General features: G+C 39.0%; 1 protein-coding gene across 1 annotated transcript in view; it reads left to right on the top strand.

Annotated features, from left to right (window-relative positions):
• ANKRD31 (ankyrin repeat domain 31) overlaps positions 1-25,240 on the top strand; it is a 185,979-nt gene that overhangs the window by 13,589 nt on the left and 147,150 nt on the right. Inside the window, 2 exon segments of the mRNA XM_033179887.1 lie at positions 4,899-5,008; positions 22,854-22,891. Coding sequence (XP_033035778.1) covers positions 4,899-5,008; positions 22,854-22,891 — 148 coding nt within the window.

Here is a 25,240-nt window from a genome sequence, read left to right as displayed (position 1 = left end):
TTCTGGAGGATGAGAAATCCAAAATCAAGGTGCTGGCAGATTTGGTTCTTGGTGAGGACTCTCTTCCTGGATTGTGCGGATGGCTGCTACATTGCTGTGTGCTCACATGACCTCCTGTTTGTGCTCAGGGAGAGAGAGGTCTGGTTTTTCTCTCTCTTTTTATAAGGATATTAATTCCAGGAGGGATTATGAGGGCTTCACCCTCAATACCTCATCTAAACTCAACTACCTCCCAAAGATCTTACCTTCTATTATCATCACACTGGTGGTTAGGGCATCAGCATATGAATTTGACTGGGGCAGGTGTGCACAGGCATTCAGCCTATAACAAGCTGTTTACTACTGTTTGGATTTCCTTGAATCCATTCCCATCTTGTGATCTATATGGGGGTATATTTCTATTTTCCTTTCCTTTCTGTTGTTGCTTCAGATGTTCAAAAACCAAAAATCTAGTAATTTCTTTGGATATTTTTCTATGAACTTGGGAAGTTAAAGTTAAAATATGGGCTCAGTTTGCCATTTTGAAAACAGAAACTGGCTTTTTTGGATTATATACTAGCATGCGTTTCAAAAAATGATCTAAAATGAATTTTTTTTATGCTTGAAACTCATTTATTATTACAAATATTACAACACCATTTGTTACAAATGTTGCATGGAAAAAATTTCTTTTTTTTTTTGTTTCTGGTGCATTTTATTAACAGGTCAAGATAAAAATATTTTTTGAATCAACAGCTGCATTGCAGGTAGAAGGGTACGTGTTTATTGGCCCTATCAATTGGAGTCAGGCTTTGATTAAGTTAATGTTAAGCCAATATCATTTTCTTTTTTTTATTATTATTATTATACTTTAAGTTCTATGGTATGTTGTATCTTTGTTCTCATTGGTTTCAAAGAACATCTTTATTTCTGCCTTCATTTCATTATGTACCCAATATTCATTCGGGAGCAGGTTATTCAATTTCCATGTAGTTGAGTTGTTTTGATTGAGTTTCTTAGTCCTGAGTTCTAGTTTGATTGCACTGTGGTCTGAGAGACAGTTTGTTATAATTTCTGTTCTTGTACATTTGCTGAGGAGTGCTTTACTTCCAATTATGTGGTCAATTTTGGAATAAGTGCGATGTGGTGTTGAGAAGAATGTATATTCTGTTGATTTGGGGTGGAGAGTTCTGTAGATGTCTATTAGGTCTGCTTGCTGCAGAGATGAGTTCAATTCCTGGATATCCTTGTTAACTCTGTCTCGTCAATCTGTCTAATGTTGACAGTGGGGTGTTGAAGTCTCCCATTATTATTGTATGAGAGTCCAAGTCTCTTTGTAAGTCTCTAAGGACTTGCTTTATGAATCTGGGTGCTCCTGTATTGGGTGCATATATATTTAGGTTAGTTAGCTCTTCCTGTTGAATTGATCCCTTTACCATTATGTAATGGCCTTCTTTGTCTCTTTTGATCTTTGATGGTTTAAAGTCTGTTTTATCAGAGACTAGGATTGCAACCCCTGCTTTTTTTTGTTCTCCATTTGCTTGATAGATCTTCCTCCATCCCTTTATTTTGAGCCTATGTATGTCTCTGCATGTGAGATGGGTCTCCTGAATACAGCAGACTGATGGGTCTTGACTCTTTATTCAGTTTGCCACTCTGTGTCTTTTAATTGGACCATTTAGTCCATTAACATTTAAGGTTAATATTGTTATGTGTGAACTTGATCCTGCCATTATGACATTAACTGGTTATTTTGCTCATTAGTTGTTGCAGTTTCTTCCTAGCCTCGATGGTCTTTACATTTTGGCATGTTTTTGCAGTGGCTGGTACTGGTTTTTCCTTTCCATGTTTAGTCTTCCTTCAGGGTCTCTTGTAAGGCAGGCCTGGTGGCAACAAAATCTCTAAGCATTTGCTTATCTGCAAAGGATTTTATTTCTCCTTCACTTATGAAACTTAGTTTGGCTGGATATGAAATTCTGGGTTGAAAATTCTTGTCTTTAAGAATGTAGAATATTGGCCCCCACTCTCTTCTGGCTTGTAGAGTTTCTGCCGAGAGATCTGCTGTTAGTCTGATGGGCTTACCTTTGTGGGTAACCCGACCTTTCTCTCCGGCTGCCCTTAAGATTTTTTCCTTCATTTCAACTTTGGTGAATCTGGCAATTATGTGTCTTGGAGTTGCTCTTCTCAAGGAGTATCTTTGTGGCATTCTCTGTATTTCCTGAATTTGAACATTGGCCTGCCCTACTAGGTTGCAGAAGTTCTCCTGGATGATATCCTGAAGAGTGTTTTCCAACTTGGTTCCGTTTTCCCCCTCACTTTCAGGCACCCCAATCAGACGTAGATTTGGTCTTTTTACATAATCCCATACTTCTTGCAGGCTTTGTTCATTTCTTTTTCTTCTTTTTTCTTTAGATTTCTCTTCTCGCTTCATTTCATTCATTTGATCCTCAATCGCTGATACTCTTTCTTCCAGTTGATCGAGTTGGTTACTGAAGCTTATGCATTTGTCACATATTTCTCATGTCATGGTTTTCATCTCTGTCAGTTCGTTTATGGCCTTCTCTGCATTAATTATTCTAGTTATCAATTCTTCCACTCTTTTTTCAAGATTTTTAGTTTCTTTGCGCTGGGTGCGTAATTCCTCCTTTAGCTCTGAGAAGTTTGATGGACTGAAGCCGCCTTCTCTCATCTCATCAAAGTCATTCTCCATCCAGCTTTGATCCGTTGCTGGCGATGAGTTGCGTTCCTTTGGAGGGGGAGATGTGCTTTTATTTTTTGAATTTCCAGCTTTTCTGCCCTGCTTTTTCCCCATCTTTGTGGTTTTATCTGCCTCTGGTCTTTGATGATGGTGATATACTGATGGGGTTTTGGTGTGGGTGTCCTTGCTGTTTGTTAGTTTTCCTTCTAACAGTCCGGACCCTCAGCTGGAGGTCCGTTGGAGATTGCTTGAGGTCCACTCCAGACCCTGTTTGCCTGGGTGTCAGCAGCAGAGGCTGCAGAAGATAGAATATTGCTGAACAGCGAGTGTACCTGTCTGATTCTTGCTTTGGAAGCTTCCTCTCAGGGGTGTACTCCACCGTGTGAGGTGTGGGGTGTCGGTTTGCCCCTAGTGGAGGATGTCTCTCAGTTAGGCTACTCAGGGGTCAGGGACCCCCTTGAGCAGGCAGTCTGTCCCTTCTCAGATCTCAACCTCCATGTTGGGAGATCCACTGCTCTCTTCAAAGCTGTCAGACAGAGTCGTTTGCGTCTGCAGAGGTTTCTGCTGCTTTGTTGTTGTTGTTGTTGTTGTTTAGCTGTGCCCTGTTCCCAGAGATGGAGTGTACAGAGACAGGCAGGCCTCCTTAAGCTGCTGTGAGCTCCACCCAGTTCGATCTTCCTAGGGCTTTGTTTACCTACTTAAGCCTCAGCAATGGCAGGTGCCCCTCCCCTAGCCTGGCTGCTGCCTTGCAGTTAGATCTCAGACTGCTGTGCTAGCAATGAGGGAGGCTCCGTGGGCGTGGGACCCTCCCGGCCAGGTGTGGGATATAATCTCCTGGTGTGCCCGTTTGCTAAGACCCTTGGTAAAGTGCAGTATTGGGGTGGGAGTTACCCGATTTTCCAGGTGTTGTGTCTCAGTTCCCCTGGCTAGGAAAAGGGATTCCTTTCCCCCTTGAGCTTCCCAGGTGAGGTGATGCCTTGCCCTGCTTCAGCTGTCACTGGTCGGGCTGCAGCAGCGGACCAGCACCGATTGTCTGGCACTCCCTAGTGAAATGACCCCAGTGCCTCAGTTGAAAATGCAGAAATCACCTGTCTTCTGTGTTGCTCGCGCTGGGAGCTGGAGACTGGAGCTGTTCCTATTCGGCCATCTTGCTCCGCCCCCCTAAAATGAATTTTAAAAGAAATTTAAAATTATTCTTGTGGTGTTTAAGTCTATGTACTTTCTATGCATATTGATTGCCTTTATTCATCCTGAGGCAAGGAAATATCAAGTATTATTTCATTCAATGTAGTATATGTGTTTCCTCTTAATAATTAAAAAATATTAACAGATAAAAGTGGCAGTTAAGAAATTATGATATACTATAAACATATAAAACAAGCTCAACATCACTGATCATCAAAGAAATGCAAATTAAAACCGCAAGGAGATACCATCTCATGCCTGTCAGAATGGTGATTATTTAAAAGTCAGGAAACAATAGATGCTGGCAAGGCTGTGAAGAAATAGGAATGCTTTTACACTGTTGGTGGGAATGTAATTTAGTTCAACCATTGTGGAAGACAGTACAGCAATTCCTCAAGGATCTAGAACCAAAAATACCATTTGACCCAGCAATTCCATTACTGGGTATAAACCCAAAGGATTATAAATTATTCTACTACAAAGACACATGCACATGTATGTTTACTGCAGCACTATTTACAATAGCAAAGACCTGGAACCCACCCAAATGCCCATCAATGATAGACTGGATAAAGAAAATGTGGTACATATACACCATGAAATACTATGCAGCCACAATCTCAGTCCTTTGCAGGGACATGGATGAAGCTGGAAACCATCATCCCCAGCAAACTAACACAGGAACAGAAAACCAAACACTGCATGTTCTCATTCATAAGTGGGAGTTGAACATTGAGAACACAGGGACACAGAGAAGGGAACACACACACACACACCCGGGCCTGTTAGGGGTTGAGGGGTGAGGGGAGGGAACTTAGGGGATGCATCAATAGGTGCAGCAAACCACCATGGCACACATATACCTGCACATTCTGCACATATATCCCCCCCCTTTTTTTAGAAGAAATAAAAAAAGAAATTATGATATACTAGATGATTCTTAATGACATTTTGCATTCCTATAAAATTCTTGGGCCATTGTCAAAGCAGAGCAATAAAACTGTTGCCAATGTTTTATAATTATGTTTCATTCTAGGCATGCCTTCTCCTGAGATTCAACTTGGATTTAAGCTCAAAGAGGATCTGCAAGAGCAAATGAGTAATAATAGGATGATGCCTATTCTTAGCGAGGATACAATATTACAGGTTTGTAGTGTGTTGATTGAATACATGCTCATTAAAAATTGGAAATGCTATCAGAGTGGCAAATCGCTAATTCTTATTCTTTTTGTCTATTATTTTGCTTCTTTCCTCTTTTCTTACTAATTTTTACCTCTTTCTTAACCAGTCATTCTATTTATTTGCTGAAACTTTGATGAAAACAATTGTTTTAGGAGAGAGGATTTAGAATACAGTTGACCCTTGAACAATTTGGGAGTTAGGGATACTGACCCTTTGCGCAGTCAGAAATCCACATACAACTTTTGACTCTCCCAAAACTAAACTACTAATAGCCTACTGTTGACTGGAAGCCTTACTGATAGTCAATACATATTTTGTCTTTTATATGTATTATATACTGTATTGGTTTTTTTTTTTAATTATACTTTAAGTTCTAGGGTACATGTGCATAACGTGTAGGTTTGTTACATAGGTATACTTGTGCCATGTTGGTGTGCTGCACCCATCAACTCGTCAGCACCCATCAATTCGTCATTTATATCAGGTATAACTCCCAATGCAATCCCTCCCCCCTCCCCCCTCCCCATGATAGGCCTCGGTGTGTGATGTTCCCCTTCCCGAGTCCAAGTGATCTCATTGTTCAGTTCTCACCTATGAGTGAGAACATGTGGTGTTTGGTTTTCTGTTCTTGTGATAGTTTGCTAAGAATGATGGTTTCCAGCTGCATCCATGTCCCTACAAAGGACGCAAACTCATCCTTTTTTATGGCTGCATAATATTCCATGGTGTATATGTGCCACATTTTCTTAATCCAGTCTGTCACTGATGGACATTTGGGTTGATTCCAAGTCTTTGCTATTGTGAATAGTGCCGCAATAAACATACGTGTGCATGTGTCTTTATAGCAGCATGATTTATAATCCTTTGGGTATATACCCAGTAGTGGGATGGCTGGGTCATATGGTACATCTAGTTCTAGATCCTTGAGGAACCGCCATACTGTTTTCCATGATGGTTGAACTAGTTTACAATCCCACCAACAGTGTAAAAGTGTTCCTATTTCTCCACATCCTCTCCAGCACCTGTTGTTGCCTGACTTTTTAATGATTGCCATTCTAACTGGTGTGAGATGGTATCTCATTGTGGTTTTGATTTGTATTTCTCTGATGGCCAGTGATGATGAGCATTTTTTCATGTGTCTGTTGGTTGTATGAATGTCTTCTTTTGAGAAATGTCTGTTCATATCCTTTGCCCACTTTTTGATGGGGTTGTTTGTTTTTTTCTTGTAAATTTGTTTGCGTTCTTTGTAGGTTCTGGATATTAGCCCTTTGTCAGATGAGTAGATTGCAAAAATTTTCTCCCATTCTGTAGGTTGCCTGTGCACTCTGATGGTAGTTTCTTTTGCTGTGCAGAAGCTCTTTAGTTTAATCAGATCCCATTTGTCAATTTTGGCTGTTGCTGCCGTTGCTTTTGGTGTTTTAGACATGAAGTCCTTGCCCATGCCTATGTCCTGAATGGTACTACCTAGGTTTTCTTCTAGGGTTTTTATGGTATTAGGTCTAACATTTCAGTCTCTAATCCATCTTGAATTAATTTTCGTATAAGGAGTAAGGAAAGGATCCAGTTTCAGCTTTCTACTTATGGCTAGCCAATTTTCCCAGCACCATTTATTAAATAGGGAATCCTTTCCCCATTTCTTGTTTCTCTCAGGTTTGTCAAAGATCAGATGGCTGTAGATGTGTGGTATTTTTTCTGAGGACTCTGTTCTGTTCCATTGGTCTATCTCTCTGTTTTGGTACCAGTACCATGCTGTTTTGGTTACTGTGGCCTTGTAGTATAGTTTGAAGTCAGGTAGCGTGATGCTTCCAGCTTTGTTCTTTTGACTTAGTATTGTCTTGGCAATGCGGGCTCTTTTTTGGTTCCATATGAACTTTAAAGCTGTTTTTTCCAGTTCTGTGAAGAAAGTCATTGGTAGCTTGATGGGGATGGCATTGAATCTATAAATAACCTTGGGCAGTATGGCCATTTTCACGATATTGATTCTTCCTATCCATGAGCATGGTATGTTCTTCCATTTGTTAGTGTCCTCTTTTATTTCACTGAGCAGTGGTTTGTAGTTCTCCTTGAAGAGGTCCTTGACATCCCTTGTAAGTTGGATTCCTAGGTATTTTATTCTCTTTGAAGCAATTGTGAATGGAAGTTCATTCATGATTTGGCTCTCTGTTTGTCTGTTACTGGTGTATAAGAATGCTTGTGATTTTTGCACATTGATTTTGTATCCTGAGACTTTGCTGAAGTTGCTTATCAGCTTAAGGAGATTTTGGGCTGAGACAATGGGGTTTTCTAAATATACAATCATATCATCTGCAAACAGGGACAATTTGACTTCTTCTTTTCCTAACTGAATACCCTTGATTTCTTTCTCTTGCCTGATTGCCCTGGCCAGAATTTCCAACACTATGTTGAATAGCAGTGGTGAGAGAGGGCATCCCTGTCTTGCGCCAGTTTTCAAAGGGAATTTTTCCAGTTTTTGCCCATTCAGTATGATATTGGCTGTGGATTTGTCATAAATAGCTCTTATTATTTTTAGATACATTCATTCAATACCAAATTTATTGAGAGTGTTTAGCAAGAAGGGCTGTTGAATTTTGTCAAAGGCCTTTTCTGCATCTATTGAGATAATCATGTAGTTTTTGTCTTTGGTTCTGTTTATATGCTGGATGACGTTTATTGATTTGCGTATGTTGAACCAGCCTTGCATCCCAGGGATGAAGCCCACTTGATCATGGTGGATAAGCTTTTTGATGTGCTGCTGGATCCGGTTTGCCAGTATTTTATTGAGGATTTTTGCATCGGTGTTCATCAGGGATATTGCTCTAAAATTCTCTTTTTTTGTTGTGTCTCTGCCAGGCTTTGGTATCAGGACGATGCTGGCCTCATCAAATGAGTTAGGGAAGATTCCCTCTTTTTCAATTGATTGGAATAGTTTCAGAAGGAATGGTACCAGCTCCTCCTTGTACCTCTGGTAGAATTCAGCTGTGAATCCATCTGGTCCTGGACTTTTTTTGGTTGGTAGGCTATTAATTATTGCCTCAATTTCAGAGCCTGCTATTGGTCTATTCAGGGATTCAACTTCTTCCTGGTTTAGTCTTGGAAGAGTGTAAGTGTCCAGGAAATTATCCATTTCTTCTAGATTTTCTAGTTGATTTGCATAGAGGTGTTTATAGTATTCTCTGATGGTAGTTTGTATTTATGTGGGGTCCGTGGTGATATCCCCTTTATGATTTTTTATTGTGTCTATTTGATTCTTCTCTCTTTTCTTCTTTATTAGTCTTGCTAGCGGTCTGTCAATCTTGTTGATTTTTCAAAAAACCAACTCCTGGATTCATTGATTTTTTGGAGGGTTTTTTGTGTCTCTATCTCCTTCAGTTCTGCTCTGATCTTAGTTATTTCTTGCCTTCTGCTAGCTTTTGAATGTGTTTGCTCTTGCTTCTCCAGTTCTTTTAATTGTGATGTTAGAATGTCAATTTTAGATCTTTCCAGCTTTCTCTTGTGGGCATTTAGTGCTATAAATTTCCCTCTACACACTGCTTTAAGTGTGTCCCAGAGATTCTGGTATGTTGTATCTTTGTTCTCATTGGTTTCAAAGAACATCTTTATTTCTGCCTTCATTTCATTATGTACCCAGTAGTCATTCAGGAGCAGGTTGTTCAGTTTCCATATAGTTGAGCGGTTTTGATTGAGTTTCTTAGTCCGGAGTTCTAGTTTGATTGCACTGTGGTCTGTGAGACAGTTTGTTATAATTTCTGTTCTTGTACATTTGCTGAGGAGTGATTTACTTCCAATTATGTGGTCAATTTTGGAATAAGTGCGATGTGGTGCTGAGAAGAATGTATATTCTGTTGATTTGGGGTGGAGAGTTCTGTCGATGTCTGTTAGGTCTGCTTGCTGCAGAGATGAGTTCAATTCCTGGATATCCTTGTTAACTTTCTGTCTCGTTGATCTGTCTAATGTTGACAGTGGAGTGTTGAAGTCTCCCATTATTATTGTATGGGAGTCTAAGTCTCTTTGTAAGTCTCTAAGGACTTGCTTTATGAATTTGGGTGCTCCTGTATTGGGTGCATATATAGTTAGGATAGTTAGCTCTACCTGTTGAATTGATCCCTTTACCATTATGTAATGGCCTTCTTTGTCTCTTTTGATCTTTGATGGTTTAAAGTCTATTTTATCAGAGACTAGGATTGCAACCCCTGCTCTTTTTTGTTCTCCATTTGCTTGGTAGATCTTCCTCCATCCCTTTATTTTGAGCCTATGTATGTCTCTGCATGTGAGATGGGTCTCCTGAATACAGCAGACTGATGGGTCTTGACTCTTTATCCAGTTTGCCAGTCTCTGTCTTTTAATTGGACCATTTAGTCCATTAACATTTAAGGTTAATATTGTTATGTGTGAACTTGATCCTGTCATTATGATATTAACTGGTTATTTTGCTCGTTAGTTGATGCAGTTTCTTCCTAGCCTCGATGGTCTTTACATTTTGGCATGTTTTTGCTGTGGCTGATACCGGTTGTTCCATTCCATGTTTAGGGCTTCCTTCAGAGTCTCTTGTAAGGCAGGCCTGGTGGTGACAAAATCTCTAAGCATTTGCTTATCTGTAAAGGATTTTATTTCTCCTTCACTTATGAAACTTAGTTTGGCTGGATATGAAATTCTGGGTTGAAAATTCTTTTCTTTAAGAACGTTGAATATTGGCCCCCACTCTCTTCTGGCTTGTAGAGTTTCTGCTGAGAGGTCTGCTGTTAGTCTGATGGGCTTCCCTTTGTGGGTAACCCGACCTTTCTCTCTGGCTGCCCTTAAGGTTTTTTCCATCATTTCAATTTTGGTGAATCTGGCAATTATTTTTCTTGGAATTGTTCTTCTTGAGGAGTATCTTTGTGGTGTTCTCTGTATTTCCTGAATTTGAATGTTGGCCTGCCCTACTAGGTTGGGGAAGTTCTCCTAGATGATATCCTGAAGAGTGTTTTCCAACTTGGTTCCATTTTCCCCCTCACTTTTAGGCACCCCAATCAGACGTAGATTTGGTCTTTTTACATAATCCCATACTTCTTGCAGGCTTTGTTCTTTTTCTTCTTTTTTCTTTTGGTTTCTCTTCTCGCTTCATTTCATTCATTTGATCCTCAATCGCTGATACTCTTTCTTCCAGTTGATCAAGTCGGTTACTGAAGCTTGTGGATTTGTCACGTGTTTCTCGTGTCATGGTTTTTATCTCTGTCATTTCATTTATGACCTTCTCTGCATTAATTATTCTAGCTGTCAATTCTTCCACTCTTTTTTGAAGATTTTTAGTTTCTTTGCGCTGGGTACGTAATTCCTCCTTTAGCTCTGAGAGGTTTGATGGACTGAAGCCTTCTTCTCTCATCTTGTCAAAGTCATTCTCTGACCAGCTTTGATCCGTTGCTGGTGATGAGCTGCGCTCCTTTGCAGGGGGAGATGCGCTCTTATTTTTTGAATTTACAGCTTTTCTGCCCTGCTTCTTCCCCATCTTTGTGGTTTTATCTGCCTCTGGTCTTTGATGATGGTGACGTACTGATGGGGTTTTGGTATAGGTGTTCTTCCTGTTTGATAGTTTTCCTTCTAATAGTCAGGACCCTCAGCTGTAGGTCTGTTGGAGATTGCTTGAGGTCCACTCCAGACCCTGTTTGCCTGGGTATCAGCAGCAGAGGTTGCAGAAGATAGAATATTGCTGAACAGCAAGTGTACCTGTCTGATTCTTACTTTGGAAGCTTCCTCTCAGGGGTGTACTCCACTGTGTGAGGTGTGGGGTGTCAGACTGCCCCTAGTGGGGGATGTCTCCCAGTTGGGCTACTCAGGGGTCAGGGACCCACTTGAGCAGGCAGTCTGTCCGTTCTCAGTTCTCAACCTCCATGTTGGGAGATCCACTGCTCTCTTCAAAGCTGTCAGACAGAGTCATTTGGGTCTGCACAGGCCTCTGCTGCTTTCCCTGTTGAGTTTTTAGCTGCGCCCTGTCCCCAGAGGTGGAGTCTACAGAGACAGGCAGGTTTCCTTGAGCTGCTGTGAGCTCCACCCAGTTCAAGCTTCCCAGCAACTTTGTTTACCTATTTAATCGTCAGCAATGGCAGGCGCCCCTCCCCCAGTTTCGCTGCTGCCTTGCGGTTAGATTGCAGACTGCTGTGCTAGCAATGAGGGAGGCTCCGTGGCTGTGGGCCCCTCCCGGCCAGGTGTGGGTATAATCTCCTGGTGTGCCCGTTTACTTAAAGCACAGTATTGGGGTGGGAATTACCCGATTTTCTAGGTGTTGTGTGTCAGTTCGCCTGGCTAGGAAAAGGGACTCCCTTCCCCCTTGCACTTCCCAGGTGAGGCAATGCCTCGCCCTGCTTCAGCTCTCGCTGGTCGGGCTACAGCAGCTGACCAGCACCGATTGTCTGGCACTCCCCAGTGAGATGACCCCAGTACCTCAGTTGAAAATGCAGAAATCACCGGTCTTCTGTGTCACTCGCACCGGCAGTTGGAGACTGGAGCTGTTCCTATTCGGCCATCTTGCATACTGTATTGTTACAACACAGTAAGATAGAGAAAAGAAAATCTTAAGATGATAAAGAAGAGAAAACATATTTACTATTCATTAAGTGCAAGGGGATCATCATAAAGATCTTCATCCTATCGTCTTCACATTGAGTAGACTGGGAAAGAAAAAGAGAGAAAGAGGAGGGGTTGGTTTTGCTTTCCCAGGGGTGGCAGGGGTTGCAAAAAATTCATGTGTAAGTGAACCCACACAGTTCAAGCCTGTGTTGTTCAAAAGTGAACTGTGTTTTCTTTTGTCTACTCTTACACCTCTTACGTTTTTCACCCTTTAGTAGAAACGCAGCTATGAGAGGAACAGAGGTTAAAATAGGATGTCATAATTATGAGTTTCATCTCCATTTTATATTAGGGATTATTCTTAAACTTGTGAAGAAGATATAGCCTGTATGGTATAATTTGAGATATAGGCCACTGAAAAGACACTTCTGTTGTCTTGTGTGTGAGTGTATGTATGTGTATGCACGCGCACACACACACACGTACTAAGAATTTTTACTTTTATTTGTCTTTTAAAATATGATTTTGACATTTATGTCATTTCAAACTGCATGTAGATTTCTGGCAATCAAACTTTTTTGCTGTACAGATTATTATCACCTGGGTACTAAGCATAGTACCTGACAGTTTTTTTTTTCTGAACCTTTTCCTTCTCCCATCATTCTCCCTCAAGTAAGCTCCAGTATCTGTGTTTCCCCTCCTTCTGTCCATGTGTTCTCATGATTTAGCTCCTACTTATTTTTATTTTTATTTTTTTTGAGACGGAGTCTCACTCTGTCACCCGGGCTGGAGTGCAGTGGCCGGATCTCAGCTCACTGCAAGCTCCGCCTCCCGGGTTTATGCCATTCTCCTGCCTCAGCCTCCCGAGTAGCTGGGACTACAGGCGCCTGCCACCTCACCCGGCTAGTTTTTTGTATTTTTTAGTAGAGACGGGGTTTCACCATGTTAGCCAGGATGGTCTCGATCTCCTGACCTCGTGATCCACCCATCTCGGCCTCCCAAAGTGCTGAGATTACAGGCTTGAGCCACCGCGCCCGGCCTAGCTCCTACTTATAAGTGAGAACATGCATTACTTGGTTTTCTGTTTCTGCATTAGTTTGCTAAGGATAATGGCCTCCAGTTCCATCCATGTTGCTGCAAAGACATAATCTGATTCTTTTTTATGACTGCATAGTATTCTACCACGTGACACCATGCCTGGGTAATTTTTGTATTTTTAGCAGAGACAGGGTTTTGCTATGTTGGCCAGGCTGGTCTCAAACTCCTGACCACAAGCGATCTGCCCACTTTGACCTCCCAAAGTGCTGGGATTACTAGCGTAAGCCACTGCACCTGGCCTGTTATTCTTTAACTTTTAATAGCCATTTTGACTGGTGTGAGCTGGTATCTCATTGATTTGCATTTCCTGAATGATTAGTGACATTGAGCATTTTTTCGTATGCTTGTTGACCACGTATATGTCTTCTTTTGAAAAGTGTCTGTTCATGTCTTTTGCCCACTTTTTTTTTTTTTTTTTGAGATGGAGTTTCACTCTTGTTGCCCAGTCTGGCGTGCAATGGCACAATCTCAGCTCACCGCAATCTCTGCCTCCCAGGTTCAAACAAGTCTCCTGCCTCTGCCTTCCGAGTAGCTGGGATTACAGGCATGCGCCACCATGCTCGGCTAATTTTTTTGTATTTTTAGTAGAGATGGAGTTTCTACGTGTTGATTAGGCTGGTCTCGAACTTTTGATCTCAGGTGATCTGCCCGCCTCGGCCTCCCAAAGTGCTAGGATTACAGGCGTGAGCCACCATGCCCGGCTATTGCCCACTTTTTAATGGAGGTGTTTTTTGTTTGTACATTTGTGTAAGTTTCTTGTAGATTCTGTATGTTAGACCTTTGTCAAATGTATAGTTTGCAAACATTTTCTCCCATTCTATAGGTTGCCTGTTTACTCTGTTGATAGTTTCTTTTGCTGTGCAAAAGTTGTTTGGTTTAATTAGGTCCCATTTGTCAATTTTTGTTTTTCTTGTGATTGCTTTTGGAATTTTCATCATCAAATCTTTGCCAGTTCCTATATCCAAAATGGGATTTCCTAGGTTATCTTCCAGGGTTTTATAGTTTTAGGTTTTATATTTAGATCTTTAATCCATCTTGAGTTGATTTTTATATAAGGTATAAGAAAGGGATCCAGTTTCAACCTTCTGTATATACTAGCCAGTTATCCCAGCACCATTTATTGAATGAGGAATTCTTTCCCCATTGCTCATTTTTGTCAGCTTTGCCAAAGATCAGATTGTCATAGGTGTGTAGCTGTATTTCTGGGCTTTCTCTTCTGTTCCATTGGTTTATGTTTCTACTTTTGTACCAGTACCATGCTGATTTGGTTATGGTAGCTTTTTACAGTTTGAAGACAGCAATGTGATTCCTCCTGCTTTTTCTTTTTGCTTAGAATTGCCTTGGCTATTCGGGCTCTTTTCTGGTTCCATATGAATTTTAGAATAGTTTTTTCTGGTTCTGTGAAGGATGTCATAGCATTGAATCTGTAAATTGCTTTGGGTGATATGGCCATTTTAACAATATTGAGTCTTCCTATTCATGAGTATGGAATGTTCTTCTATTTGGGTCACATATGATTTCTTTGAGCAGTGTTTTGTAATTCTCGTTGTAGAGATCTTTCACCTTCCTAGTTAGCTGGATTCCTAGTTTTTTGTTTGTTTTTGTTTTTGTTTTGTTGTTGTTGTTTTGTCAATTATGAATGGGACTGTGTTACTTTTGACTGTCAGTTTGATGTTGCTCTTGGTGTATAGAAATGCTACTGATTTTTGTACATCAATTTTGTATTCTGAAACTTTGCTAAAGTTGCTTATCAGTTCAAGGAGCTTTTGGGCAGAGACTATGGGGTTTTCTAGATATAGAATCATGTCATCTGCCAACAGGGATAGTTTGACTTCCTCTCTTTTTATTTGGATGCCTTTTATTTCTTTTTCTTACCTGACTGTTCTGGCCAGGACTTCCAATACTATGTTGAATAGGAGTGGTGAGAGAGGGCATCCTTATCTTGTTCTGGTTTTCAAGGGGAATGCTTCCAAGTTTTGCCCGTTCAGTATGAAGTTTGATGGTGGGTGTGGCTTTGTCATAGGTGGCTCTTATTATTTTGAAGTATATTCTTTCAATGCCTAGGTTATTGAAGGTTTTTAACATGAAGAGATTTGAATTTGATTGAAAGCCTTTTCTGCATCTGTTGGGATGGATAATCATGTGGTTTTTGTCTTTATTTCTGTTTATGTGGTGAGTCACGTTTATTGATTTGAATATGTTGAAGCATTCCAGAGATAAGGCCTACTTTATCCTGGTGAATTAGCTTTTAGTTGTGCTAATTCACTTTTGGTTTGTTAGTATTTTGTTGAGAATTTTGATGAGCATCTATGTTCATCAAGGATATTAACCTGAAGTTTTCTTTTTTTGTTGTGGCTCTGCCAGGTTTTAGCATCAGGATTATGGTGGCCTCATAGAATGAGTTGAGGATGAGTCTCTCCTCCTCAATTTTTGTAATAACTTCAGTAGGAATGGCACCAGCTCTTCTTTGTACATCTGTTGTAATTCAGCTGTGAATCTCTCTGGTCCTGGGCTTTTTTTAGTTGGTAGGCTGTTTATTACTGATTTAATGTCAGCGCTCATTATTGGTCTATTTAAGTATTCAATTTCTTCCTGATTCAGTTTTGGGAGGATGTATATGTCCAGGAATTTATCCATTTCTTCTAGAATTTTAGATTTATGTGCATAGAGGTGTTGATAGTTGTCTCTGATGGCTATTTGCATTTCTGTGGGGTCAGTGGTAACATCTCCTTTGCCATTTCTAATTATGTTTATTTGGATATTCTCTCTTTTCTTCTTTATTAGTCTACCTAGAATTCTGTCTGTCCTATTAATTTTTTCCAAAGAACCAACTCCTGCATTTGTTGATCTTTTGTATGGTTTTCGTGTCTCTGTCTCCTTCAGTTTAGCTCTGATTTTTGGATATTTCTTGTCTTCTTCTAGCTTTGAGGTTGCTTTGCTCTTGCTTCTCCAGTTCTTCTAGTTGTGATGTTTGGTTGTTAATTTGAGAAAGAAGATCCTTTTGAGACAAGCAAATGCTCAGGGGATTCATTACCACCAGAACTTCCTTACAAGAGCTCCTAAAAGAAGCACTAAATATGAAAAGTAAAGATTATTACCAGCCACAACACAAACACACTTAAGTACACAGACCAGTGACAGTATAAAGCAACCACACAAACAAATCTGCATAATAACCAGCTAACAACATGATGGCAGGATCAAATCCACACATATCAATACTAACCTTCAATATAAATGAACTAAATGTCCCCATTAAAAGGCACAGAGTGTCAAGCTGAATAGAGGTAAGACCCAGAGATAAGCTGTCTTCAAGAGACTCATCTCACATACAGTGATACCCATAGGCTCAAAATAAAAGGTTGGAGAAAAATCCACCAACCAAATAGAAAACAGAAAAAAGCAAGTGATGCAATCCTAATTTCAGACAAAACAGCTTTTTAGCAACAAAGATCAGAAAAGAAAAAGAAGGGCATTCCCTTCCCTAGTCCATAGCAAGAAAAAAAGGGCACTACATAATGGTAAAGGGTTCCATTCAACAAGAAGACTCAACTGTCTTAAATCTGTATGTGCCCAACTCAGGTGCGCCCATATTCATAAAGCAAGTTCTTAGAGACCTAAGAAGAGGCTTAGACTCCCACACAATAATACTGGGAGACTTCAACACCACACCAACAGTATAAGACAGATTATTGAGGCAGAAAATTAACAAAGAGATTCAGGACCTGAACTCAACACTTGACCAAATGGACCTAGTAGACATCTACAGAACTCTCCACCCGAAGACAACGGCATATACATTCTTTTCATTGCCACATGGCACATACTCTAAAATTGACCCTGCAATCGGACGTGAAACAATTTTCAGGAAACTCAAAAAACTGAAATGATACCAACCACACTCTTGGACCACAGCGCAATAAAAATAGAATTCAAGGCCAAGAAAATTGCTCAAAAGCATACAATTACACAGAAATTAAACAACTTTCTCCTGAAGGACTTTTGGGTAAATAATGAAATTAAGGCAGATATCAAGAAGTTCTTTGAAATTAATGCGAATGAAGACACAACATACCAGAATCTTTGGGACACAGCTAAGGCAGTGTTAAGAGAGAGATTTATAGCACTGAACACCCACATCAAAAAGTTAGAAAGATCTCAAATATATATATATATATATATATTAAAAGTAAATGTCATGGGGAAAAGTAAGGAATGATTCTGTTAGCACCTTGGTATAAATAAGTTAGCTAACCAGAGATAAGGAAGGGAAGGAAAGATACATACATTTTAGTAGCAGAAACTGACAGCATTTCCGAAAAGTTAATATGAAGGTCTACTTAATATCATACCTAGGAAAGTGTATCAAATAAATGATCTCTGATAAAAAACAAAACATTTAACACCAAATATCTTTCCTTGAAATTGAGAGCTCTATATTTGGCTTCTAATAACTCACTTAAAAATTAATTTTGTAACTTCTGAGATCAGAAAACATAACATTTATTTCCTCTGTCTTCAGTAATTGTGAAATAGGAGGTAATAATTATTTTTCTTTCTGTTTATTTCAGAAACATTTGCTATGTGATTATTGTCCCAGGAACTGTATTATACCTCAGAACATGGTTTAAAAAGTTTGATTATCAGACCCATTTGGATAGCTTTTTAAATATATGGATGCTCAGAGCCATACTTGGGTGGAACCTGGGGATGTTCAGTTTTCAAAAACCTTCCAATTAATTTCTAATATTCAGTCAACTTGGAACAATCGCCTTAAAGGACTTGAAGAGTTAATAAATGTATTCTTCAAAACTTTATCATCAGATAGTAAACTAGCCATCTGCTGAGTATGGGCTTGTTGTAAAATTACATTAAGAGGGATAAGTGAAGTATTGGATATTTGTTTATTTTTTAAAAACTTTCATTGGAAAAATAGATACCTCCTTTAACTTTCTTTTATATCCCCACTTTTGTCTACAGTAAAAGGCAATATAATCCCAGTGTTTGAACATCTGTAGTAAATTTTAATTAATACTCTTTTATAAATTGATAAATGTTGCTTCTTTCATTGTTTTCTTTTATCCTATCAAAATAAACCTTTTGAAATTTAACTATATGAGAGAAACTGACTTTATCAGATAAAGAAATTAAGATACCTGAAAAGGCACTTTCTCAGAGTTTTTTTTTTTTTAATTTGTTGTTTTGCAACTGGAATTAGATTTCTAAGTAAATTCTAAATAATTACGAAACAGGTTTCTAAATAAATTCTCCCCAGATACCAGTATTGACATTTCAACTTTAAAGAAGACGTTTTAGAAATGATGAGCTATTTTAAATAAGTACAAACAATGAAGAAATAGAGGATCTTTGATTTGATATATGTCATCTTGATTTTTTTAAATGTAGGCAGCAATCTTTAAAAATATTTTATACTCCTCATTTTTGTTGGGTCTTATAAAATACCATTTCTAGTTATTTACATGTATGCTATATGGCAAGCAGTTTTAAAACTTTACATGAATAGATTTTGGTTTGTTTGGAGAGTTTAGTGATAGGCCTGGAGAGATAATGGAGACATGGGTGTGTCAAAATTAGGGGGGCATGATGGTTCATTTTATGTGTCAACTTGGCTGGGTCACCGAATGTTCAGATAGTTGGTCAAACATTATTCTGAATATTTCTGTGAGTGTTTTTGAATGAAATTAACATTAAAGTCAGTGGACCTGAGTAAAGCAGACTGCCCTCCATCATGTGGGTAGGCCTCATCTAATCAGTTGAAGACCTGAGTAGAACAGAAAGACCTGCCTCTCCCCGTAAGAGAGAATTCTATAGCAGACTGTCTTTAGATTTTATCAGCACCATTAGCTCTCCCAGATGATTTCCTGCTGGCCTTTAAATTTCATCTGTACTATTGGCTGTTCTGCTTCTCTGCCTGCTGACCTTTAGACTGGAACTATAACATTGGCTGTCTATCTCTCGAGCCTGACAGGTCACACTGCATATTTGCACTTGCCAGTTTCCATAATTGTGGGGGCCAATTCCTTATAATAAATCTCTTTCTACATATGTACACATCCCATTGGTTCTGTTTTTCTGGAGGATCCTGACTAATACAGTGGGCATCACTGGTCTCATAGTCAGTTTTTGGTCATCTGGAAGATACTTGTTGACAGGGAGTAATGATTAATTGAATTATACAATTATTACCAGTAGGCTGCTTCTTTTACCTCAGGACTATTTATCTGAGAGTTGTAAATACAACTTGAATCTCATTTTCCTTTTCCCTTTTGCAGCCTCCATCTTCTACGTTTATCCAGATTCAGAGAGAGAATCAGTTAAAATGAGCATTAAAGAGAACTTTGAAGGGGAAATAAATAACCACAGGCTTGTTTGATGAGTGTGTAATAGAAGAAGGATCAGGGCTGGCAAGGCCAGAACTAATGGAGAGATTATGCACTGCATGGTCTTTTAAAGCCCCAGTGGGCAGGTAACATTCTCTCCTCCTAGCTGCCTCACTGAGTAATAAATTACTGGGCTACTCAAATGCAATGTCATTTTTCTAAAGTTAGGTACCCCTGACTCTACTGAGCTGATCACTACTGCCAAATGGTATACTTTTCCTGGATCTTTAACTCATCCTAACTTGTTTCCTAAAATTGCTGTCTCTGTTAAGAAGTTGCAATGACTTAGGAATATTTCTGGGAAGAAGTAGGATGAAAATGGGGTTTTAGCACCTAACTTAGCTGGGGTAAAGACAATTCTCATTCAGTGGTTAAATCGCTGTGTATTTAAGTTGTGTTTAGATCCTAGTGAGTGGATGTCAACATTTAAGAATACTGAAGCAGTACGCAGATGGTACCATATGTCCAGAGGGAACCCTCTAAAAGGCAATTGTATGGATATTTGGAAATATTTAAAAATATTTATATAGATGACCAAGTTTGGGTACCTCACTCTGAAAGAAAGATATCTTAAGCAAATGTTATTAGCAATTCATCCAGGTACTTCAAACACTTACTGAATACCAGTAACTGCTATTCTGATTTATCAAATGTGAAGGTAGTTTGTGTGAGACATTCAGTGTGTCATGGAGAACCAGGATTGATTGGGCTGATCCGGCAAGCCAGACTTCTTCCACTCCACTCCCAGTTATCCGTAAATCAGTGAAAGACAATGTTCTCAGATAGCAAGAGATTGCTTTTTTGGTTGAGGGTATAGAAATATATTTGCTTCTTTTCTAGATCCTCTAAATTAACACAATTAACTTCTCTTACCTCTCACATCCTAGCTCCAAAACAAAAACAGCAACAACAACAACAACAAGAAAACTACAGTTTAATGGCCTTGTCAAAATGCAGTGGGGTAAAGACAGGGGAAAGTGCAGTCACATGTATTAAAAAGATAGATACCAGTTTGGTGCTTCTTATGAAAAAATTGATTGACATGTATTCCTGCATATTGTTCATTAATAAATTAACAGCTCCAGCCCCCACTTGTATTCAGTGGCATTAGCTCTTGATTGGTAGTTCTGTCTATAGAGGAGGAAAAAAAATCAGCTGTCAGGAGCAACCTTCCTTCCTACTTGCTTTCTTACCTTTTGCATTTACCTTTTGCACTTTTGGAGGCCAACATGGGCAGATAGCTTGAGCCCAGGAGTTCAGTGTAGAACCTTATGTAGGCAGAGTCAAAAGAATAATTAGTCCTTAACAGGAAAAGTCACTGGTCCTTTAGTAAGATAAATGAAGTGAATATTACAAATATTTGAAAAATTACTTTGCAGAGACACAGAACTATCTTGTGTGTAAGTATACCCTGTTGAATTAATTCTTGGGAGCATCTGGGTTTGTCTCTTGACATTTCTTCTTATCTCTGGCCTCTGAGCTCTGTAAAGCCTGCTTAGGAAGGATATACGTGTGAAACTAACATAACTTTGGAGTGTTTAGGGATGCATTATCAATAAATAATACTGAGCATTAATTGGAGAAGGTTGAGGTTATCACATTGCTTTGTTTGTATTTTTTGACATAACTTGCATATGGTTAATTAACGAGTTAACATCTCCAGATCCCACCTGTATGGAGTGGCATTAGCTCTGTATTGATATTAGCGTAATCATGAAAATGCTTGCAAGTTCAGCCTAATGGCTTTATTTTCAGAGAGCTTTATAATTGATCTTAGAAACAAACATAAAGGGCCCCTAAAGAGAAGTCTTTTACTAAAGATCTTTGATGCTAACGACATATTAACAGTAAAGATTCCTTTTAAAGTGACAAAAGCCAGTATGTTTTGAACTCTTAAAATGGAAGCATATTGTCAGTGCATTTTATCTTTTTTGAAAAGGACACAACAACTTCACATTTTCTGATATTAATTAAGAATTAGGCGGAATCAGTTTTGAGATGGGGTTTCTGTCGCCCAGGCTGGGATGCAGTGGTGCAATCATAGCTCACTGCAGCGTCAAGCTCCCTGGGTTCAGGTGATCTTCCCACCTCAGCCTCCTAGAGAGTTGAAACTATAGGCATGGGCCACCATGCCTGGCTAATTTTTTTGTATTTTTTTTTTTTGGTAGAGACTGAGTTTTACCATGTTTCCTAGGCTGGTCTCCAACTCCTGGGCTCAAGCTCTCTGCCCAGATTGACCTCCCAAAATGCTAGGATTACAGATGTGACCCACTGCACCCTGCCCAGTTAGTATTTTACACTGTAACACAGAGGTCATATAATTTCTGGTCCTTGGGGAAATATTAAAACTCAGAACGGGACAAGAATGGCTGTTCAGAATCATCGCATATTAATGAAGAGGAAAAAACTAGGAATTAAAAAAAAGAACACTTCTCTTTCTCTTCACTTAAGTTCTACTTTTTTTTGTGTGTGTGGAAAGGAGTTATGATAAAGACAGAAGAGCCAAAACTATAAAACTCTTAGAAGAAAACATTGGAGAAGAGTATGATGACATTGGATTTGGCAACGATTTCTCAGTTATAACACCAAAAGCACAGTCAACAAAAGAAAAAATAGATAAGTTAGATTACATAAAAATTAAAAACTTTTGAGCATCAAAGTATACCATCAACAGAGTGTAAAAGCATCTTATGGAATGGAATGGGAGAAAATATTTGCGAATCATTCATGCTTACAGAATATATAAAGAATTCTTACAACTCCACAGCAGAAAAAAAAAAAAAAACAGAATTAGAAAATTAGTAAAGGGCTCAAGTAGACATTTCACCAAATAAGATATAAAAATGGTCAATGAACAGATGCTCAGTATCACTAATCATTAGGGAAATGCAAATCAAAATCACAATGAAATGCCACTTTTCACTCATTGTGATGACTTTTTTTTTTTTCAAAAAACCCAAAAATAACAAGTATTGGCAAGAATGTAGAGAAAGTGGAACCCTTGTACATAGCAGATGGGAATGTATAATGATGCAACTGCTGTGGAAAACGGTATGGCTATTCCTTAAAAATATTAAACATAAAACCACCTTAACGATTTAGCAATTTCACTTCTGATTGTATATGCTGAAGAAGTGAAAGCAGGGACTTGAATAGATATATTTGTATACACATGTTCATGGCAGCATTATTCTCAGTAACCAAAAAAGGTGGAAGCACTGCAAGTGTCCATCAATAGATGAGTAAACCAAATGTGGTACATACATACAATAGAATGTTATTCAGCTTTAAAATGGAAGGAAATACAGATACATACCACAACATAGATTAACCTTGAATATATTCTACCAAGTGAAATAAGCTAGTCACAGAATGATTAAAATTTTATATCTCTCATATGATGTTTCTAGAGTAGTAAATCAATAAAGACAGAAAGCAGAATGGTGGCTGCCATGGGTTGTGGAGAGGGGAGTGGGGAGTTAACTGTCATTATAATGAGCATGGAGTTTCAGTTTAGGAAAATGAAAAAGTTCTGGAGGTGCATGGTGGTCTTGGTTGTACAACAGTGTGAGTATACTTAATGCCAGAGAACTGTACACTTAAAAATGTACAGATAGTAAATAGACAGTAAATTTTATGTGTATTTTACCACAATAAAAATAAACTAAGAAAGAATAACACAAAAATTACTTTAAATATTAATTTTTTTAGCTTGTTGTGTTGAATTAACATTTATCAATTGGAAAAAAAACTGTTTTTTTTCCTGGCAGTCTCAAGATGAAACAGAACGAAATCAAGCTCTGTTACAGTAAGTAAACTAGTTTTTGGCTTCATTACGTTGTAGGTATTTTTGTCATTTTACACATCTAAGATGAATATTCATTTTTAAGAGTTTTAGAATTGTTGTATATTTTTGAATAATTGCCCATTTTGTAGCAAAAATATATGTTATTTTGCACACGTTCTAGATAAGTTTTATTTCATAAGAAGCATTAAATCAGATTAACTTAGTTCTCTATTATTTTAAAAGCGAATTTAAAGCATAGCAAATTTATAAAGGGGCTGCAGATAAAAGCATAGCATGAAGGAAGAATTTGTAAAACTTACTGAAATTAGACTTCATACAATTATTATACCTTAAGAAACTCCACCAGGTGTAGTGGCTCACACCTGTAATCCTAGCACTCTGGGAGGCCGAGGCAGGCAGATCACCTGAGGTCGGGAGTTTGAGACCAGCCTGGCTAATATGGTGAAACTCCATCTCTAATAAAAAATACAAAATTAGCCGGGCGTGTTGGTGGGCGTCTGTAATCCCAGCTATTCGGGAGACTGAGGCATGAGAATTGCTTGAGCCTGGGAAGTGGAAGTTGCAGTGAACTGAGATCGTGCCACTGCACTCCAGCCTGGGCAACAGAGTGAGATGAGACTCTGTCTCAAAAAAAAAAAAAAAAAAAAAAGAGAAAGAAAGAAAAAGAAACTATCCTTTCAGTTCTTTTAAAACAATGAGTCTCAAAGTATGGTCTGTGAACACTTTGGGAGTCCATGAGATTCTTTTTTTTTTTTTTTTTTTTTTTTGAGACGGAGTCTTGCTCTGTCACCCAGGCTGGAGTGCAGTGGCCGGATCTCAGCTCACTGCAAGCTCCGCCTCCCGGGTTCACGCCATTCTCCTGCCTCAGCCTCCCGAGTAGCTGGGACTACAGGCGCCCGCCACCTCGCCCGGCTAATTTTTTGTATTTTTAGTAGAGATGGGGTTTCACCGTGTTAGCCAGGATGGTCTCGATCTCCTGACCTCGTGATTCGCCCGTCTCGGCCTCCCAAAGTGCTGGGATTACAGGCTTGAGCCACCGCGCCCGGCCCATGAGATTCTTTTAGAGGGTCTGTGAGGTCAAAACTATTTTCATAATAATACTAACACACTAGTTGCCTATTTCATGGAATCGACATTTGCACAATAGTGCTATGGTAATGGTGGGTAAAACGCTGGAGTCTTAGTAGGAATCAAGGCAATGGCACCAAAGAATACTAGTAGTCATTGTGTTTTTTCACTGATATGTGCTCTCAGTTACAAAAATAAAAAGAAGGCAGTTTCACTTAATAGAATTTGTGTTTGATGAGGCAGGAAAATTATTAATTTTAGTAAGTCTCCACCTTTGAGTATATATATTTTTAATATTCTGTGTGATGAAATGGGAAGTATGCTTAAAGCATTTCTGTGCATACTCATATGTGATGTCTATCTTTTTTTTGAACCAGAGTCTCACTCTGTTACCCAGGCTGGAGTGCAGTGGTGCGATCTCGGGTTACTGCAACCTCTGTCTCCCAGATTCAAGCAATTTTTGTCCCTCAGCCTCCCAAGTAGCTGGGGCTACAGGTGTGCGCCACCTTGTCTGGCTAATTTTTGTATTTTTAGTAGAGACAGGGTTTTGCCATGTTGGCCTTGCTTGTCTTGAGCTCCTGGCCTCGAGTGATCCACCCGCCTGTGCCTCCCACAGTGATGGGATTACAGGTGTGAGCCACTGTGTGCAGCCATAATGTTTATCTTGAGTAAAACACCTGTGTACTTGTTTGAGTTGTAAGCATTAGAAGAAAACTGGTTTCACTTTTTTTTAATTTGAGAGGTGATTTTTTGGATATTTTATAATGAAATGTGTCAACATTAAGAAAATGTACATAACTCAGTGCATAAGTATTTTCTAAAAGACCAATGCATGATGTTACAAAATCATGTATAGGTAAAAGACCCATTCAAAAGTGCAAGATAGACTGTGGGTTTTAATGTAATAGAACACAAAAAGTTCATTAATTTTGCTTCAGTTTCCTACATTTCCCTTTTAGGAAAGTATTATTGATTAAATAATTTTGCTGTAATATTGATAAAGAATATTTTAGGGGTAGAGGGGGAAAGCGTCCTGTACCCCCAATGAAGGTTTGCTGAAAATGAACAGACAAAAGACAGATTTATAGAATAAAAAGGCATATAAAGGTTATTTAATGTACATGGGGGAAAATCACAGGAGTGTGGTTACCCAATAACCCAGTGAGGTCCAGATGTTTATATACCATTATTCACAGGGGAAGAGGAGATGGAGGTTATAGCAGTAAATGATTTTCAGGGGAAATGAATATGCCCAAAAAACAATGGCCTGGGACAAGTTCC

Source organism: Trachypithecus francoisi, unplaced genomic scaffold (assembly GCF_009764315.1).
Source record: "Trachypithecus francoisi isolate TF-2019V2 unplaced genomic scaffold, Tfra_2.0 Lachesis_group2, whole genome shotgun sequence".
NCBI classification, from domain to species: domain Eukaryota; kingdom Metazoa; phylum Chordata; class Mammalia; order Primates; family Cercopithecidae; genus Trachypithecus; species Trachypithecus francoisi.
Note: the sequence above shows the minus strand (reverse complement) of the source record. Positions and strands in the feature narration are given on the sequence as shown.